The sequence below is a fragment of the Chaetodon trifascialis genome, chromosome 11 (genome assembly GCF_039877785.1).
Source record: "Chaetodon trifascialis isolate fChaTrf1 chromosome 11, fChaTrf1.hap1, whole genome shotgun sequence".
Lineage (NCBI taxonomy): Eukaryota > Metazoa > Chordata > Actinopteri > Chaetodontiformes > Chaetodontidae > Chaetodon > Chaetodon trifascialis.
The window spans coordinates 2,006,988-2,021,507 of NC_092066.1; the positions used below are offsets into that span (position 1 = coordinate 2,006,988).

The 14,520-nt window shown below is 46.5% G+C and overlaps 1 protein-coding gene across 2 annotated transcripts in view; it reads left to right on the forward strand.

Annotated features, from left to right (window-relative positions):
- The window catches only part of adcy8 (adenylate cyclase 8 (brain)), a 68,909-nt gene that overhangs the window by 42,867 nt on the left and 11,522 nt on the right, over positions 1-14,520 (forward strand). The window contains exons 8-13 of one of the 2 annotated variants that reach the window (XM_070973646.1): positions 6,318-6,515; positions 9,417-9,517; positions 9,829-10,030; positions 11,706-11,795; positions 12,484-12,656; positions 13,267-13,345. In XM_070973646.1, the coding sequence (XP_070829747.1) occupies positions 6,318-6,515; positions 9,417-9,517; positions 9,829-10,030; positions 11,706-11,795; positions 12,484-12,656; positions 13,267-13,345 (843 nt within the window). The remainder of the gene's footprint in view (positions 1-6,317; positions 6,516-9,416; positions 9,518-9,828; positions 10,031-11,705; positions 11,796-12,483; positions 12,657-13,266; positions 13,346-14,520) is intronic. The other variant, XM_070973647.1, reaches the window with a different exon arrangement.

Consider the following 14,520-nt stretch of genomic DNA (forward strand, 5'->3'; position numbering starts at 1 on the left):
AGCAGAAGCTTCCTGATACGTCAGCCAGGCCGACATGACAAGGCGACACAAACAAAAATATCTGTTTTATGTTTATGTCGCTTTTACGCTCATGTCTGCAGCCGGCTAGCTTAGCTTAGCACAAAGACTTGGAACAGGGGGAAACAGCTAGCCTGGCTCTGTCCAACAGTGAGCTCTTTCCTCCTCAGCATGCTTCCAAAACGAAGCTGTAAAAACAACAAATCACAGGGATCAATGAGCTCGACTGTGGCTTTGGTGAAGAGCTGAAGTCTGTGAGGCAGAGATGAATTTCCTGCATCATCCACATATTTAAACTCACACAAAAATACTAAAAATAATCAGCATCAATGATTTGTCTCGATGTTAAAGCTGAAGCTGGTGATTGAATGAGGAGGTGGACGCAGACATAAACACAGTTACATGCTGACAATGGGAACTTCATTCAGTGTAAACAGCTGAAGACTCGTGATGAAGAGCGATGACAGATGACTCATCTCCTTCACCTGCAGCTCCAGGTAACAGCTCTGTGCTGATGGCTGATCGTCACCTGTCAATCATCCTGTCCTTCGCTGCGTTTCTGCGAGCTGCTGCATCAGGACTGATGGCCTCATCAGACCCTGAGCATCTATCAGGAGTTCAGGCTTCGAGTGGTGGACGGCGAGCTCCAGCCCTGAAATCAGACTCGCAGCTCTGTGCAGGCTCTGCGCCGGCTGAGTGGCTCTGTCTTTACCTCTTTCATGCTTCGCTGTGTGCCTGCTGGCTCCCATGATGCACAGCACTGTCACAGCGCTTTCACCTCAAAGGAGGTTGTGTATTTCCTCAGAAGCCCCAGTCACTCAGCGACTCTACGCTGTGAAATCAGGGCCAAGAAGAAATGGCTTCATTTTCACGTTTCTCTGCTGCTTTCTGAAGGAAATCCGCTGAATGCTGAAAATGGTTCAAGGTGGCTCGGTGGTCTGAGGCCTGCACAGTTCAGCCTGAAGCTGCTCACGACGAAGCTACGGCACTAACTGACAATGCTGTTGAGGTAAATAATGACAAACTTCAGCTTCAGCCTCAGTCCTCAAATCACATCCAGCTGAACCCAAAGAAGCTGCTGCACAGCTGTTTGATCACTGCTCATCGCGGCTCAGACGCTGATACAGCAGCAGTCTTCATGTTATGTTTCCACTCTGCTCACAGTGAAAACAACATCATGAGTTTGGTTTTCCAGATTATTTCTTTGTGCTGCATTTCTGCTGATAAGAGCCAGTTGAAAAAGGACTTCATGTCATTTTCTTTGTCCCTGTTCATGTCACAGATTCACACGTTTTAAGGTCAATGTGTCGCTTTTGTCTCACTTTAGTTTCTGTGGTTTTAGAGTGTTTGTTATTCAAATACAAGCCGGTCTTTAGACTGTTGTTTTAATATTACTCTAGAATCTGTACTTCATCTTGCAAACTGCTTGTGGAGATTGCTGCACGTCCACCAAGTCTATAAGACCAGAGCCATGCTGTTCCCCACATGTTTGTGAAGCTGATTAAAAACCGTCAGATTGATGTAAAACTGAGACGACTGGAAAAAGGTAAAGTTTGGCCTGCAGGTGGTGCAGAGCTGTTTCTAGCTAAATCAAAGGGTGAATCTCTGTGCAGGGCCATGTCAGGACACCTCGCACTCATTGTACGAAGTGGAGTAACTTCTTTTTTTGACCATCATGCACATTAGCATGTCAACATGGCTGCTGTACAGTCAGCGTGTGAGCACCTGTTGGAGGTAACGTTCTGGTAGACTAATGTAGACTAAGAGGAACTAGAATCCGCTGAGCTGTGCACGCTGTGATAACAAAATCAGAGACGCTAGCACGCAGGCTGATGAGAACTCGGCCTTTAGTTTCAGAAATATCCCGTCATCAGCGTGCTGGACGGCAGAATGATGAAAAGTGGTGTGTGTGCCAGCTTTCACGGCAGTCTGTCCAGGAGTCGTCTCACTTCGTGCTCCAGCGTCGGTCCAGATCCCTCATCCGCCTGCAGCCTGTTTGTGGTTGACATAACGAACTGCTCGCAGTCGTCGCAGAACGCCGTTGTTCTGTCACACTCCCAGACATGTGAGAGCTGCAGCACATGGACGTCTTCTGATACGACTGCGTATGTTCACACTGTCCCATCGCCCCCCCTCCTCCACTTGCCCTTTTCCTGGCATCATATGTTGGCATTTCCAAGGGACGAACATGTCCTGTTATTTATATGTATCGTAACACGTCGCCCCATATTGCTTCCCCCGTACAGCCAATCGCTGCTCTGGGCAACATCACATCGGCCGGTCTGAAGAAGGGAAATGTCGAGATGGAAGCACGTGCCCTTTAGCTTCCTCGGGGACGGGGACGCCAAAAACAATCATGGCAGCGCGGCTCATAACAGCCGTCCCCTCTGAGCGCTTGTGTCATGAGTAGAGGGCCGAGGACGGGGATCTGACTGACCTTATAAAGTGGACTATGAACTATTAGATTCACCTTTCCCATATAGAGTGGCGCCTCCACGTCGTACCCTGCTGGTCCCAAAACAAGGCTGAGCGTTTATTTTCACATAACAGAGGAAACAGTAAAGTGCACAAAAATGTTTCTTGGGTTTGAATATTTTGCCAGATGAAAGAATCAATATGAAGAGTAGAGTGAGATCTTTTCCTGATCCCGACCGAGTCTGTTTCATTATGGCTCAGCCTGTTGGAGCCGCTCCAGGCTAGCAGTTTCCCCCTGATGTCAGTGTTTATGCTAAGCTAAGCTAGCTTCTCCGGCCTCCAGCTTCATATTCAGTGTGAGGACGGCGTTGATCTTCCCATTTAGCCATCATCAAAGAATGACTAAGCATATTCTCCACGCAGCCGCAGTCATTACAGCCTGAGCTCACCTTCGTCACCTGTCCCTGTGCATCGTGGCCCCAGTCCAATCAGCCCGGTTTAGGGTCACTCGTGTCCGTCCGGATCCGTTTTCACATTGACCTGAATTGAAATCCAAAGCCTTTACATCAAACGTCTTAATAAACCACAGCTGTCTCAGATTTGTCTTCACGTGAAACCTAAAAAAGACAAAGTCCTGAATCCTCCAGAGCTGGACCTCCTCGTCACTCCTGCTGAGCCTTAGAAGTCTCCTTTTACTTTTCACGTGCTGCATAAACAGCGAGCTCATGCTAGCCGACCTGTCGCGTCCTTTCTTGTTTGCGTGGACGTTAAAATGTGCACAAAGCTGAGCTGAATTTAAAAGACCGTGTCTGAGATGGTTGTGGAATAAAGCGCTAATCGTGTCATCACCATGAACTGGCCCTGGGACACAGCGTTTGCTCGTCTGGTTCCACAAAGTGCCGTCCACTCGTCTTCATCACGATGATAATGACTTGACACACGGGCCACACGTCTTCATTCATATGCAACAGAGGTTTTGTCGAGTCCAAGTTCAGCTTCAGTTCAGCTCCGTCTCCCTCATCGTCGCTGTGTGCTCAGAACAAAAATGACCAGCTTACATTCAGTTAAAACTCTCCTCTGGCAGAGACACTCGGTGAAGTCCTGCGTATTTAGGCTGGACGTTTCCTGATTCTGTGCTTTAATCCGCTGACGTCCCATTAACTGTTATCTGCTGCATTAAAACCCACGTGTGTGTTCATTTCCTCGTCTCGTACATGCATCTGAACGTTGTGATCTTTCCCCGACGTCGATAAATGCTGCAGTTCCATGTGATCTGTGAGGCATCGAGCGATAAACCTCCAAATTAGTCATTTGTGACGTCCAGGAAGCCTTGAGGACACTTAAATCTGCTGCGATGAAGGTCAGTGATGGTCAGAATGGACCTGACAGGTGAAAAAAAAAATGCAGCGATCAAGATGTGTTCAAGAGCATCAGTTCTTCCAGCGTCTGAAAATGATCTTTTAATGATGGATCCCATTTGTGAACGTGTTGGATGAGGTGAGACGAGGTGAGGCATGTGATTGGCCGGAGTTGGGGAGCGACATCGCACATTTCTCTCATGACCACTTTAATGGCCGCCGGCTCTGTGGGGCTCAGACACTCCGAAGGGTAATTTGTCCAAAGTTGCTGCTTTAGCTCACCGTTAATCCCGGAGAGCTAATGTCAGTGGCTCTGAGACAATGACTCTGAGACTGCTCACGTATGACCTTCATCCCTTTTAACTCGAGCGCTTCACTTGAACAAAGTGCCGTCTCCACCAGGACGGACAGGAGCTCACCTGGACTGCACAGTCCAGCCCGTCAGCGCGCCGTAAAGGCTTCTTTCAAATGTGTCCGAGCTCACTGATCACGAATCGTTCTGCATGGAGTCAAAGCCTCTTACAGAGACGGGAGCAGTGGACGGTGGGACAGACGAAGCGTCCAAGGGTGCGGCTGGAGACGTCGGTTCATGTGGTTTCTGCTTCCGTTGGTCCATTTTTTCACTGTACTTCTCAACCTGGACATCATTTTCCTAAACGAGTAGTTTTCATGCCTGAACCACATCAAACCTTCACCGTAGAGACAAATGACCGATTTCCACCTTCGTCACACAATGAAGCTGCAGGTAGAGACCGTGTTAAAAACCCTCTTTTCATGGACTCTCTTCATTTCCTGTGTTCACATTATTAAGACGTCAAAGAGAAAGAAAAATATCCTCTGTGAAAGTATCAGCTGACTTTGGTCGTTTCTTCCTTTATGAATGTCCGTTTGTCAGTCCAACAGCGTCCTTTATAAGACACATAATGTGCAGCTGAACAGACGGTCAGCGGTTAATTATCTGTCTGCAGTTTGTGCCGTGAATCCCCGCAGAGGTTCTGTACATGGTGGTATTTTATAGGCCAATTAGAATAAAGAATAAAGAAATGACTTGTGATGATTTCCCAGCAGAATTTCAGTTTCAGCATTTATGCTGGTGAATGAAATGTGAGCACAGCGGACTGACAACATAAATGTGAAAGAGAAACGGCCGGGTGTTCAAGTCTTAATCACCCAAAGCCTTTCAGCAATTTAATAACTAAAACATGATTTCTAGTTGATGAACTACAACAGCAAATCCATCAGTGAGGGTAAACAGTAGTGTTGCTTTAGAGACCCGTTTTAATTTTAGTCTTAGTCTTTGTGTCAAGCTGTCATTTTAGTTTTTATTAGTTTTAGTCACGTTCATGCTCTTTTTAGTCAAGTTTCAGTCGACTAAAAGTCTGAGCATGTTAGTCTTGTTTTAGTCAGAATCATCCGTGACTACTTTAGTCTAGTTTTAGTCAATGAAAACTCTATTTAAGTCTCTTTTTATAATGCAGTTCTATTTAACCCAGTCAGTATAGTACAAGTACCTCGTAGTAAAGACGAAACCAAAATTTTCTTTGAGCCAAAGCAAAGACGAACCTCGGCTGGCCGGCCATCGGTCCCGTCCTCTGCATCAGCTGTCTGTCGTTAACGCTAACCTACCGCAGCTGCAGCTTCTAAATAACGCCGCGAGCGGGGATTGAGGAAGTGATGTCACTGCGCAGTGCGACCTGATGCAGCCTCTGAAGTGACACACAGGAAACAGAAATACTGCAAAATAATAAAAACGACGCGACTAAACGAGACAAAATAACGTTCGAACATTTCGTCTCGTTTTAGTCAACGAAAATGAAGAGACATTTTAGCAGAGCTTTTATTTTGTAAAACACATTTAGTGTCATGTTTATTTGTCAACAATATTTCATTATATATTTAATTCTAGTTATTGTCACATGACCAGCTTTTACGCTGCGTCTCGTCTCGTTTTCGCCACATGATAAAGGTTCGTTGGCGACGATATTTAGCCATAATTTCCGTCGACGAAGGCAACACTAGACAGAAGGAAGCGGGACAGGAAGTGACGAAACCCTGAGGAGACCCCGTCAACCTGAACGACCTGCTGTCATTCAGTCATCGTGTGCAGCGTCAGCCTGTGTTTCTCTGTGTGATTGAGCTGTCGGGGGATGTTTTCACCCTGAACTCAATTCGGTGCGTTTGCTGTCTTTGTCCTCACATTCTGCAGCTGGACTCTGTGTTTGCTGTCCTGCATTTCATGCATCAGACCCCCCCAGCTTCATTATGATGTGTGCATAATCACGGGCTTCGTCACCACTAACATCCGAGAACGTGCTGACGTGAATGAGAGGTGCATGACTTGCTCTGAGCTGTCTGACTGCGAACGTTGCATTTTGGTCTCCCCTCTTCTTCCCCTCCCTGAACTTTCTTTTCTTTGTGAATGTAATGAACGTAACCGTGTGTCTGTTCTTCTCTTTCATTTGTAACTTGAATGAAACCAAAGGGGGACAAGCAGGTTCATTCTGTGTGCATGTGCTTTCCCCCTAGACTCTGGCTGCCCTAACGAGAAATTCGATAAATCTGCTTCCAAACCATCTCGCACAAGCTTTGCATGTCCACTCTGGTCCTGAGGAAATTAACAAGCGAATAGAGAGCGCCATCGACTTACGGAGTGGCGATAAGTTGAGAAGAGAGCATATCAAGCCTTTCTCACTGATGTTTAAAGACTCCAGCCTGGAAGAGAAGGTAGCTGGGGTTTTAGACAGATGACTGTTTTTTTCTTTCTCTCTCCCTCCTCACATCTATTCTTAGATGAAGATTTTCAGAAGCAAAACAAGAAACAGAGATTTTTCCCCCATCATGAGTAAGCTAAAGGCACAGAGACGCTGCTGTGGTGTGCAGAGAACTGCGTTCACATGAGTCGCTGTAACAAGACAAAGCTGGACGGCGTGACTGAGGGACCATGTGGAATTATGGGAAAATGATAAATATCAGCTGGTCCAGGGTCAGTGCTTCCCTCCATCTGGGCTCCCAGTGTTCGGCGTCTGAAGTGTGCCGCCAGAATAATTATGGACTGGCAGCCAGCAACAACTGTCATTAATTGAATTTGCAGGGTCACTGAATGTGCCGGTTTGTACTCCTGTTATTGTTCTGTGCTTTAAATGATAAATTATAATTAAATGTAATTGGCGTTAACATTTTCAAATTAACTTCAAATTTGTTTTCAAAGGTTTTTACTTTAACTTTCCATTCTCTATTTTAATTTAAAGGTTAAATTTAAGTATTTTTTTTAATCGATTTTGAAAATGTGAAATTTAATTATGAGATGAAATAAATTGAGTGATTAATCCGCAGACGGTACACTCATTTATTTATAGTACATCATTCAAACAAACAAGGGCTTCATCAGTTTCTAGTAGATTTGTGTTTTTATTAGTGAAATATCCTGAAGTTTCCATCCAGGCAGCTCAGACTAGAGCTCTCAAAGCCAAAGACATTAATAGAAATACTGAACACAGTACTCGTATATGTACAGTTCTTCAGTTTGTTGGCTTTTTAAAAGGTTTTCATTTTTTAATGGAAAGGTTAATTGTGAGCCGGCACACTTCAGACTCCACTGACGAGCATGAATAAACTCAGTCGACCTGATCTCTGCAGCAGATCTTCACTCTTCTGAACAACATGAATGTTTTTAATGGGCTTACTGCCAACATTGTGCCCAAACCTTAAACCGTCCTAACATGACTCATGTTTGATTCTGAAATTTAGAAAATCCGCTTTGATTTTCGCCTGGACGAGCGTCGACTAGCCGGCGGCTGAAAACACTGATGTGTGACGATGCTGATTTGTTTGAGACTGCAGAGCCCCCTTCAGTTTACTCATGAGCCAAAGTCCATGCCGTGGTCCCGTTACCCCTTTACAGTCTTGTGGGAAAAGTTGACCTGCTCAACTTTTATTTTTTTCTTTTTGCAGGAGCGCATTGCATTCACCAAAGAAAAACAGAGTCGCTCTCAAATTTACAGCTCGCACATCCCATAATTATGACTTTACACCTCATCGTTGTACAGCCAAAAAAAGATCAGCAGCAAACAGCTCCTGAACTGGAGGAAGTGCGTCGAAAGGTTTGCAGATGAAGAGCTTTAAAAAGCTGTTAAACAATGTCATACATGAGTTTGTCATAAAGCCACTTACTGGGAATAAAGGTGGAAAACTAGATTTTTAAGGGGTCAGTTTGCGTTATTTCCTCTATGCTTTGAAGTTTGTCAGTTGCAGGTAAATACGTGAAGTACAGCAGCATTTTGACTGACGGGTGATGTGAAGTCATGAGACATGGAAGTCATAATTACTAGAAAATGTGTCTGAATGTTGTTTTTCTTTGGTAAATGCAATGCACTCCTGCCGCTTTTTGTCCCCTTTCTTTCCATTTTTTGTTCCATTGAAACGCTCACATCTAACCTTTGAGTTGACCTTCATACTGTCCCTTTGAATCCTGCTGCCATCTTCAAAACTTTTCCAAGAGCCTTACTTTTTGGTTGACCTCTGAACCTCTTCAGTAAATGTGCAGTGATTTGCTGTTGGCCTCCCTCATTTTTTTTTGCCAAAGTTGTGACAAAACGTGAAGCATCCTCTTGCTAATTTCCCAGCACCCTTTGAGAAAGAGACAGAGCGAGGACGGGGCAGCGGGGGTCACGGGGTGGAACGTTTGAGACTGGGATGGGTCAGGCCGCCGGTCCAGATGGCGACTCAGAGCAGCAAGGGGCTTGTTTCAGGAAACGCTAGCGCCCACGTTCTCAAGCACTTTCCTCCTTTTATCTCACTGTAACCAGAGACAGCTCAGCTAAGGAAATCTGTTTTATACGTTATTTTATTCTATGAGCATCGAAAAGATTCAGCATTTTGGAAAATGAGTTTAACCGTTTTTCAGTTAGGTGAAAACTTTGTGCTTTTACGGGAGCTACATCCTGTAAGTCCACAAGGCGTCGTATGCTAAGCTAAGCTAGCTGCTTCCAGTTCCCAGCTCTGCATGCACCGCACGGACGTGTTATAGATATCAACCATCTCATGATCTGAGTCTTCTGAAGCAGATGAGCATTTTCCAAAGTGCTGAACAGTTTCTTTAACATCTGGCGCAGGACACTGATGAAAATTAGCGCTGTAGGCTGCCAAAGGCTAGCTCATGATTTCTTTTGTTTAGCTGATGAGCGTGGCCCCTGATGAACAACAGCTCTGTTAATCAGGTAAAATCAGTATCAGAAGCTTTAAAAATGAGCTGTTGTTGCTGCGGTTAAGTCGTTAGCGCTGGAGGACATTTCAGCTGTGCTTCCAAACACCCAGTCCCGCCTCAGTTAGCTTCACAGTTAGCTTATTTTTTGTGTTTTAGCTCTCTGCTTGTGTCTTTGACTCAGCTAACGGCTAACATTAGCACTGTGCTTCAGCTCCGCCTTCCCCAGGACCCCACAGCTAACCCGCCGCCTCCTGTCTCTCTCTAACGCTTGTGGGTAAAGCATTGCATGCGTCTGTGTCGGTGCGTTGGCGTGTTTGAGGCGTGTCCAGGCTCCTCCATCAGTCTGAAAACCTGTTTCTCCATCTCCCCCTCACCTCCTCTTCCTCTCTCTCTCTCCTCTTCTTCTCCCTCTGGCGGTGCAGTACTCCCAGATGAGGGACGAGGTGTTCAAGTCCAACCTGGTGTGCGCCTTCATCGTGCTCATCTTCATCACCACCATCCAAAGCCTGCTTCCCTCCGCCAGGTAAACGAGGACAGACTGTCAGTGGACTGATAGCTCGAAGACGTTTTCACATTTATAAACGACCCTCCACACCTTCAACACGCTTCTCTCCTCAGTCTTTAAACACATTTTAAAGGTTTTAATCGTAATTTTCAGATCTGTGTCTCCAAATTAGGGATAAACTTCTCATAATTATGAGATTGATCTGTTTATCATCAGGATGTGACACACAAGTAATGAATGAAAGCCCACAGCTGATCGTTAGCATCGTTATTATCTCACAGCTGACTGTTATTATTATTATTGTTACTCCGTTCGTTATGTCTCTGCAGGATGGTCACCATGGTGATCCAGTTCTCCGTCCTCATCGTCCTCCATTCCTGTCTGGTCCTAGTTACGACGGCAGAAGACTACAAGTGTCTGCCTCTGGTCCTCCGCAAAGCCTGCTGCTGGATCAACGAGACGTACGCAGCGCGAAACGTCATCGTCTTCGTCTCCATCCTCATCAACTTCCTGGCAGCCATGATCAATATAGTGAGTTCAGCGTCCACTTCCAGATTGTCTTTGTCCTCTCAGATACCCTCAAGGACACAAATACAAACTCAGCACAGCAGAGATGGAGATTTTCTTTGCGCACGAGAAATGTCCTTCTGAGACGTTAAGTTAATGATCCCCGTCTGCGCCATTCTGTCCCACTGAGGACGGAAACGTTTAGAGACAGGTCACAAATAGTTTCATAGGACAGCTGGACACGGTCGTTTTCGTCAAAGATTACTCAGACAGGAGGAAGTAGAGCGTTTGTTGGGGACTATTTTAAACGGCGGATTAATCCAGCGAGGCTCACTGGTGTGTTTTTAATGGAGCTCAGAGGAAGAATCAGGCTGAACTGTGACGTCAAAAAGTCCTTTAATGGACTGAATCGAGTTTCAGGACAACGAGGATTGTTTGTCAGTGTTGTGGCAGCATTGAACTACATCCTCTTCCATAACTTTGATATTCATTAATAGAAAACACTGAAAGTGTGACCGCAGCTGTTCTCCAGCAGGGCGGCGTCTGACAGACCCCGACTCACAAGGAACAAGCTCATAATTAGCTTTTTGTGTCGGAAGGTCTCTGCCTGCATCAAGCAGAGCTTATTATGCAACACCAAGGCCGCAGCTCAAGGGCGTAGTCCAGAGAGAGTAACAGACCCTGCACGCTGCCGTGGCGAGGTTTGTTTCTGCTGACGACGGAGCCTTTGGGGGCAGCAGCCAGTGTTTCTTAGAGCGTCCAGACATCCGGACCCAGACTCCTCTTCTGTGCGCCGGTCATTGTTTACAGTCCAATCAGCAACTTGAGACGCTTCCTGTTGACGTTTGTAAACAGATATGAATTTTAAGTAGAGCTAACATAAAGCTGAATCGCTGTCAGATGCCGCTACGCTGCGCCTCTTCTTCTCTCCACACCGACTGTTTACCTGCTCGCAGCAAAGCTCACTCACACACGATTGGTCGGTGCTGCTCAAACAAACAAACAAACCTCGTTCCCGGCGCACAGACGCTGCACACATGTGCAGGTACCTGTTTGTAGAGATTAGTGTTAATGGATTCAGAGTGTTCAACATTTGACTAAGACGACAGTGTTTCTCTGAGTGCTGCGACACAGAAAAGGTTCATCAGGCTTTAGCTGCTGCAGACTGAAAAGCTCCTGCAAATACATTTTACTGTTACTAAAAGAACTCTGAAGTGCTTTAAAGATGTGTTTAAAGTGATGAACACAGAAAACAGAAACAAACAGTGAAAACCATCAGACCAAACGTCGCTCTCTCTCTGCTCATCATGTTTCTCCTCTCAGTTATCAAACAGCAGCAAATGTGGCTGAATTCTCTCGTTTTTAGGCTTTTGTTAATTGGACATACTCTGTTTCTCGCCCCTCCAGCTTTGAGCTTTACGTCCATGTCGATGCTGAGAGCTCCTCTCACACGCTGGCAGAAACAGATCAGCTGTTAATTAATGTGAAAATGTTCATTAATTGATTCTCCATGATTCAGCTTCCTGCCTGGAGCTGAACCTCATCCTGTTGACTCGCTGTGAATCTGTGACACAAACATCTTGAAAGACTTAAGGCTTGATGACAAATGTACGAGGAGGAATTCTGGGTATTTCTGCACTGACCCTGCGTTGCTTTAAGACTGTAAAACACCAGTAATCCCCCTGTTGGTCTCTCACAGCTGTGGTGCGACTTCGACAAGTCCAGCACCTTCAGGAACCAGACGTACAACGAGTCGGCCTCCATCCCGGACATCTGCTTCTACCCAGAGGTACCGGCTAAATGAGTTGTCTGAATTTTGCAGTCAGGTCCATCTGTTGTGTGTTTTCACGTCTGCGACAGCGGCAAAATGATGAATTAAACATCCTCGACATCTGCTCGCACCCAGAGGGAGGTCTCGCTTCAGACAGCGGCGACTGATGGAGCCGTCAGAACGTCGCCGAGGAAGCATCCGTTATGTTATTCTGCACACACAATATGCAGCTAATTGATGGAGGAAGGAAGCAATATTTTATCACAGCCTTATTTCCTCCTCTGTGAACAAACCAGACGCACACTAAAGCGATGCTCCATCAGAGGCTCTCAGCGCAAAGGAAAGCCTGTAGTCATTATCAGGTTTATGTCCTTTAAAGGGGCACCAAGCTTACAGATGGAGGTCAGTCATGGTTCATACCAGTCAACCAAGAAAACATCTGGAGAGCATCTGATGTGATGTCATAGTGATGTCATCTGAGGCATCACTGAAACCCTGTGTGTCAAACTGTGGGCATGGACTTTAAAAGATGTGGCTGTTTATGAAGAGTAATGAAAAGATGCTGTTGAGTTGCATTATGGGAAATGTAGGCTCTGATGTTGGGATCGCGACCTCTGCTGCTCGTTACAGTTCATCCACGAGGGCAGCGTGAACTCCTGAATGGACTGTTCCAGAGCGTAAACCAGGTCTTTCTGTGTCTTCCCAGTACTTCGTGTTCACGGGGGTCCTGGCGATGGTGACGTGTGCCGTGTTCCTGCGGCTCAACTCGGTGTTGAAGCTGGCGGTGCTGCTGGTGATGATCGCCATCTACTCGCTGCTGACCGAAGCTTTCTACACCTCGCTGTTTGTCCGCTACGACACCGTCCACCACAACACGGAGTGAGTGTTTCACAATCACACACGAGCACGGTCACATGTTGTCGTCAGCGTCAGCCTGGCGAACCGAGCTCCAGTCTCACTGCATGAACAGAAACAGCTGCATGTATGTTGGCGTTCATGTAGGAGGAAAGCGAACTCCTTAATGCACATCAGTGTCTCCGTCTGTGTCCTCGTCCTCTTCGAAAACACATCAGGGAGCCACGTTGACCTTATTTCTGGACGTACATGTTCCAAATGTGAGAAAACTCATCTTGCAGGCGTTGTCAGTGACAGCACAGCGACCTTTACAGCGCGGAGGCACGACGGCGTCCTGAGCTGTGACCTGCGAAGAATAAAAAAAGAACCATGTGCTTTCCATAAATGCTCCGTGGAGAGCTGATGGGAGTCAGAGTCGTTTCTTCTTCTTCTTCCTCAGAGGAAGAAGAACAGCGACTTTGTCTTCGTTCATCCCAAATCCTCATGTTTTCTTCTGTTTTCTATCTAGCGTGTCACAGATAAGGGGTATTAGAGGAGATCACTGGTTAATGTGTAAAGTTAGATCATTTTTCATAAGTCCTTTGCATCAGTGAAACAGCAGAAGAGCAACGTCCTCTTATTTTCTGTCCCACAGAAACTTCCTGGGGACCAAAGAGACGTCTCTGCTCCTGATGGCCATGTTCCTCCTCGCTGTGTTTTATCACGGCCAGCAGGTAAGACGACGCCAGCTCCAACACTCTCATCATCAGTGAAATGTGATTAATCTCAAATGCAATCCAGAAAATCAACCCTGAACGCAACCGGACCTTCAACATGGAGGCGTGAGCAGAAAACCTGTTATCCTGGTGAAATTCAGAGATGATTGTCTTCACAGAGACGTGATTCTCCTCTGAGCAGTGCAGATCAGTAACTGACTGATGAGTCCAGATCAGTGTAGTTCAGGCAGCAGTCTGATGAAACGTGTCGCACCAGCTGCTTCTGAAGTCAACACCGACTGCGATGGTGTGAATACTGTTTCACAAAACTCAGAAAACATCGTCACAGCGAGTGATGAAGAACGGCAGACTGACCGGACTGAGAGGAAAAAGAAGACAGCGATGAATGCGACCGTGAAACGAGCCGACGTCTGTAACGCTGCAGTCATTTGGAGATTCTACCTTCGAGCTTCGCTGCAGTGCAGTCATGGACTCTGTGGCCCCGAGCATTTTTCTATATGTGAGGACTACAGACTAAATCCCATCCAGCTCCTTTGTGCTGGGAGGCGAAGGTCTCAGAAACAGACTGAAAAGCTGCACCGTGGAGTTGAGGATGAATCTCTCCAGGCTGTTGTGCCATGAATCTGACAGGCTGTGAGATAAATAAAGGAATAAAAAAGAGACAAACGCTCTGCGAGTCGAAGCACTCGTACACATATGCAAGCTGTGATGAGGGTCCAGCAGACGGAGCTTTAAGGGGCCACGTGTCAAAGACAAATCATCCAAAATACCAGAAAACCATCCAGTAATATCTGACCTGCTCGATAGAGAGAAAACAAGCCACTTTGTTCCCACATCTGATGCATTATGAGCCATTTTTCTAAAGAGGCAGTCTGTCTGCAGCCTGAAGGAAGCCGCCGCCGCCGCTTTAATGCTCTCTCTATGGCAACCTTTGATCATAGCGGCCGGCGTCGGTCAGAGACGGAGGACAGACGGCCGTAATTGAAGGCCCTTTGTAGCCCCACAGAAGCAGAAAGCAGCCACAGTTGAAGTCATCCAGCGGCATATTGATTTTCCTAGGGTCAGTCCACTTGTTTGGCGAGGCGGAGACAAAGACAGCTCAGCGTGACGCCCTGAAAGCTGTGAGATCCACCAGGCCGAGAGACGAGAGCGTTTGCTCTGAAGGCAGGTCC